Source organism: Merops nubicus, unplaced genomic scaffold (assembly GCF_000691845.1).
Source record: "Merops nubicus isolate BGI_N331 unplaced genomic scaffold, ASM69184v1 scaffold59, whole genome shotgun sequence".
Lineage (NCBI taxonomy): Eukaryota > Metazoa > Chordata > Aves > Coraciiformes > Meropidae > Merops > Merops nubicus.
Window position 1 is genome coordinate 64,565 of NW_008628769.1, and position 6,000 is coordinate 70,564.

Sequence of the window (6,000 nt, forward strand, 5' to 3'; positions counted from 1 at the left end):
CTGCGAATCCACAGCGGGGACAAAAGGAATCAGTTACTCATGGTGATACATTGACAGTGTATTTATTTATGGCTTTATCGTTATTGACGTGGATTTGCGGAAGCCATGGATCTCTCTTTCCTCCCTTCCTCCTCAAGACTGTGAACAATGTAACCGATGTCAAAGCGCTTTGACTGTACAAAATGTCCCCGTCTCATTAGTGAAAGCTGAGCTGCAGCTCTCTGCAACTAAATCCCGTGTTCTGAGAAAATCATTGTGCTAAACACCATAGAGACAGAACCACTTACAGAGGACAAGGAAGAGACATGCAAGAGAAAACAAATGGTTTCAACGATGTAATGAAGGTGGAGTCTTAATTTTCATCAGCCTGAGCCAGGAGAGTATTGTGTGGAAAATGATGGTGGCTAGAACTAGATGGTGTCTCTTGTGGCGAGTGTTCTCCTGCCGTGTGAGCAAGCCTGGCTTGTGCTGGCTGCAGCAACAGAAGTTAGAATCGCTTCAGTGACGCACTCCCAGGGGCAAACGCAGCTTCTCCCCCCACCCGTGACAGTGTCAGTCCCAGTGCTCTGCTTTCCTGGTGAGGTGCTGCTGTTTTACTTGCACGAGCAGAGCAGGGCGCTGGGTCTGAGCTGCTTTTTGAAACCTGGAGTTTCTGTAGCGTGGAGTTTGGTTAGAACCACAAGAACCGGGCGGGGTGGTGTTTCTGTATCCATATATAAATGAGAAATATAAAAGAAGAGGAAGACGTGGTAGGGATTGTGTATTTGTGCTTCAAGTTGGTGTCTCTTGTGAGTGTTGAGCATGTGAGTTTCACACCTAAGTTAACCCTGTGGCCCTTTGTGTTTGCTCTTGGACCTGTCACATAGACTAGAAGAAGATGTAGCGTTACGTGGAACGTGCCATCGCCAATGGATCAGTGCCCGGCTCTTAGTCTAGTTCAGGTGCAGCAGTCCAGGATGCCAGCAGCCTGCTGGAGTGTATCGGGCTCAGAGATAGATCTGAGTGGCCTTTGAAACCTCTTCTGTGCCAGGCACGGGTCGATATCCCAGCTGTCCTGTCCAATGGATCCCTGAGGTGTCCCCCAGAGCTCCCTACCAGTGTGGGGAGCAGAGAAAGCAGTTACACGCACGCACAAATGTTGATCTGACCTGGCTAGGAAGTGGAAAAAGCAAGCACGTAGTTCCTGTGGCTGCCACAATATTTGGCCTCATTATCTCAGTATTTTATTTCCTTTACATGTGCTAATTCAATCCTATTTTGCAATGGGTAAGAAGGAAAGAAATGTCTTTGGAAAGTAAATTGGAAAAACCAACCAACCTGTCTGAATAGCATTCACAGAAGAGTCAGTCCTTGGGAATATGCTCAGCAAAAGCTTGGAGGAGCTGAGCTCATGTGGTTTATTTTTAAGCAGCTTAGAGTTTATTTGATTTCTTTTGGCAGACATTAAAAGAAATAGAAAAACTGCCTGCAGTGTTAGCAGAAAATAAACTCCTGTTGCAAGCAAGCTGTGTTCCCCTGTGATGCAATGGGCTGCTATAAGGTAAAAAGCTGACAAATTTGCACTCAGTTATGCCAAAATCGCCCAGCAACATAGAGCTACATAACATCTGACAAATTCTGTCCTCAGACATGCTGTATTAACATTGATTCTCACTAAAATTATTAAACGTGCGTCTGATCTGCTGTTTGACTGTCAACGTGACTTTAGCCTTTAAGTGCTGAGGTGAATTGCTGACGAGGGAGTTGCCTTATATCTCTCCAAACATTCACTGTATAAATGAGAAAAATAAACCTTTTCCTATCTCTGGCAAAAATGTATTAATTTATCAGCTGAGCTGTAGATTTGTGTGGAGATGGACAAGAACTGGGAGTGCCTAACCGTGGCCACCTCGTGCTGCAGAGTTCTGTGTCCAGGGCAGAGCAGTCACTGGCTTTCAGTGCCTCGGCTTCCCCGCGCAGGTTGTTTGTAGGCGTTGCCCCGAGTCTGGCTTTTCACTCTTTGGCCGTTTGAGTTCCTTCGGACCACACAGCAGACCTGAATTCCGCTGTTGCAGCGTTTCTCTCGAGCCTCTGCCGAGGGCCGAGCGGATTCGGCGCCCGGGCGCGCTGCGCTGGTGCTGACCCCTCCTGGCAACGCTGAGCGAGCAGGGCTTTGCGGAGGACGCCTGCGGGTGGTGGCTTCTGAGGCTTGTCTGGAAGGGGAGCAACTTTCAGCTGCCTTCCTTCCAGCTTGGGCTCTGCGGGTGCAGATCGCCCCTCCCAAAAGAAAGGAGTTTTTCAGCTGATGGTTTAAAATAGCAGTGGATCTGGCTTAAGTAAGAAAAACATGATTTTTGGAGCCTTTCAGGCAGCAGTCCTGTAGGGCAGGCACCTCCTGATTTCTCAGAGGTGGCCTGGAGAGTGTTACCCTGAAAGGAAGAGGTCAGCCCCAGAAAGCCTCTACCCAGCACGAGGCTCTACTGAACCTTGCCTTATTTTGAGCAAGTAAAATTGAGGCTGAGGGGAAGGGAGTTGCAGCTGAAGATCACAGGATGTTAGGGCTCAGAGGGGACCTCTGGAGTTCATCTCTTCCAACCTCCCTGCTCCAGCAGGGTCACCCAGAGCAGGTTGCCCGGGATCCTGTCCAGGTGGGTTTGGAATCTCTCCAGAGGAGATTCCACAACCTCTCTGGTCCGTGGTACATGGGCCTGTGAATTAGCTCACCTGCTTACCACAAATTCACCTCAATTATAAGGAGAAAAAGCTTAGAGCAGCTCAGTGCAGGCCTCGGTGCCTTCTCCCTTGTGGCAGGGGCCAGTGTCAGCACAGTGCCAGACCCCACCACCCGCTGAACCAGGAGCCCAGCAAACACAGAGCCGGGCCCCCAGCAAACACAGAAAAGCCAGACCCGTGTGTATGCCGTCACCTTGGCACCAATCCCATGCTCATCTCAGTGCTGTGAGAGCAAACCCAGTGCAGGACAGTGGGGCTGGTGACTCCTGATGACTGGGAGCTACTCTGAGGTATGATGCTCCCCAGCCTGGTGTAAACAACCTGCTGCCTCTGCCTGCCCTCCCAAGCGTTCCCCTGTAGCGGTGACCCCCCATACTTGTGACTGAGCACTCACTGATCACTGTCTCCCTTCTGCCGCTTCTTTCGGGCACCTTTTCTGTGTCTAGCCCCACATCTGGAACAGGAGAACACCACGCTGGGACCTGCCTCTAGCCAAACTCTGTAAGGAAGGTACCTGTGCACTCTGTGGTCTCCTCCTGCCGTCGGTGGCGCAGACCCCTGATGGGATGGACACTGGACACCTCACAGCCACGGCCCTGACAACAGCATCCCAAAGGCTGAGGTGCTGCTGGTTCTGTTACACTGCTCCATACACATCTTCAATAAAGTCTTAACATTTTCTTTTTTTTTTTTAAAGAAAAAAAGAAAACATCTTCAGTCTGTTCAATGTATCTGGCAGGCCAGAATAATTACTTTGATGGCTGTATTATTTTTATCTGAATTCTGGCTGACTGTATATAGATGTATTCACTAAGTGCTGCATGTCCTTCAGAACTTCTTTCTGTATTATGAACTGGAAAAAAAATACAGCTACTGAACACTCCGAGTTCCTGGTGGATTCATTGAAACACTACAGCCTCGTGCAGCAGACCTTCTCTTGCTACCCACCTGGCTCTGGAGCTGACTGCCAGGGACTGTCTGCTCAATAATGGGTTAATTATTAATGAGCCTGTTGAAGCTACTGCTTTTCACAGACTTGCTGGAGTATCAGCTCTTTGGAGAGCATCTCCAGTCTAGCCCGTAGCAAAATCAGAGACTAGTTGGACTGTAACATGGAAAAGGACCCTCTAACAAACCCTTGGGTTTGTTCCATGGATTCATGTGGTTGGAGATCTGCAGTGTGAGGTACAATCAGGCTTAAAAAAAGAATAAACAAGAAAATACTCAAGACTTACTTCTTGAGAATGTAGTGTGGGACCCAAAGAATATATTCTACTGCTCAAAGCCAACACAGGACACAGAGTGTGAACCCTGTAATGAAACTGGGTGGCTAACACCTTTTAAGATCAGTTATAAAACCTGTGTGTAGCTAGGAAATACTGGTGATGTGGTGGTGTGTTTTTTTTAATGTTCTCTCTAGTATGGAGACGTGGCCACAGTTTATTTGGTACCATGACAGGCAACAACACTGAAGTGGACTCCACCTCCCTTTCTGCAAAATATATCCTGGGGCTGTTTAAAGCCTGCCCTTTAAAAAATTTTAAGATTAAATATGTGGAATTTTTCACTTTTAGTGACGTTTAGACTGTTACACACAGTTGCAGGAAGCCAAGACACCAGAACATGTAGGTGACCAGCTTGACCTTTACTCAACAAAATACAAATTGCAACTCAAAATAATCTGGAGTATCCCTTTATTTTGGGCATTGATAGCCATGATTCTGATCAGATGATGTGCATAGGTTTATTTGGAAAGGTTACAGGCATTACATCTTTGTGTAAAATCAAGACCATACCATATGTACCCCCACTTCTTTCCTAGAGAGATGCAAAAATGGAGCCAAGATTTTTACACACGAAGATTTGTGCGGTCGTGGTACTTCTGGTAGGGATCATCAACATACCAGTTCCTTCTCTTCCAGAAAGAAGTGGTCATTTTATCAAGGAGCTTACACTGCGTCCTGTTGCAGAGCACCAGCTCTCTCAAACGCTTCCTCTGGGAAGCTGACTTCTTCCACAGCTTCTTCTTATAACCAGCCTGTCAGGAGAAAATACAGAGGGCTTTTAAGTGGGTTGCTACAGCAAAAATATTTCCCACTTTCAGGAGAACTGGAGTCTCTACAGAGCTTTAACCCCCATGGTAGCCACTGCCCTCTAACAGAAGGAAAACAATTAGCCCCTTGACTGTAAAGAGTGTGGTTATACTGCCAAAAATGTCTTATTACCTTTCTCCTGACCCAAAGCCCATTGTGCAGCCGGAGGAACCTCTCAACAACAGCCTTCACAGTTTTCCTCTTCCCCTTCTGTAAGCTCCAGTAAGTCAGAGCCCTCGCAGGCTGCTGAAGTATGCTTGGAAGTAGAGGTGTGACACTAAAACCCACACCCAAAAGGGGGAGAAAAAAAATAAACAGGAGTGAAACATCTTTTTCTAGAAGTAATCACTGGCTTTTTCATGTAAAAAGGGATCAGAAGCTGCTGTAGCTTGTCTGAAAGTTAAGAGGAGCTCACCTAGCCTTACAGCACACCACAAGTGTGCGTGCACAAACACTGATCGCACGCTGAGCTCCAGCCAAAATTCATCTCAAATTATTATTCATGGAATCATAGAATTTTAAGGTTGTAAAAGCCCTCTAAGATCATCAAGTCCAACCATCACCCCAACACTACTATGATCATTAAACCATGTCCTGAAGTGCCACACCTACATCTTTGTTGAACCCCTCCAGGGATGGGGACTCCACCAACTCCCTGGGCAACCTGTTCCAGTGCCTCACCACTCCTTCTGGCAAAAATTTCTTCCTAATATCCAATCTAAACCTCCCCTGGCACAATTTAAGCCCATTTCCTCTCACCCTATCACATGTTGTTTGGGTTTCCACACAGAATAGCTTTCTTCATCTACTGAAAAGGGTTAAACACTCAAGAGCAAACATTCAGCTGGTACTGACATTGAGAAATTACCTTTAGAATATTAAACACCAGCAAGAGAAACGGTGCGATAAAAACAAGGCCATTTGTAAAGCCTGTGCCTGCAAAAGTATGTTCTGTTCTACACCCTGCTTCAAGCGTGACGCTCAACAGAGGCGGGAGGCTTCGGGCTAAGACTCACACCCGCTGGGGACAGCAAAAAGGAGCCCAAGAAGCTTCTCAGCCAGGGATGGTGACAGAGACCTCCTTTTCAGCTCTCCTGCGAGAAGGCACGGCGCAGACTGTACCTGCTGAGGAGGGAGGCGGTGCCTCCGCCGGGCACCTTCCCCCAGGGCAGCTGCGGTTTCCAGAGCGCGGCCG

General features: G+C 47.6%; 1 protein-coding gene across 1 annotated transcript; it reads right to left on the reverse strand.

Moving 5' to 3' along the window:
* Positions 1 to 4,554: 4,554 nt before the first annotated feature.
* On the reverse strand, positions 4,555 to 5,968 carry MRPL35 (mitochondrial ribosomal protein L35; the record flags this gene model as incomplete). Its single annotated transcript, XM_008946736.1, has 3 exons — positions 4,555 to 4,750; positions 4,938 to 5,082; positions 5,928 to 5,968. Coding segments are annotated over 3 exons (375 nt in total), but the record flags the coding sequence as incomplete, so codon positions are not given.
* Between the last annotated feature and the right edge of the window lie 32 nt (positions 5,969 to 6,000).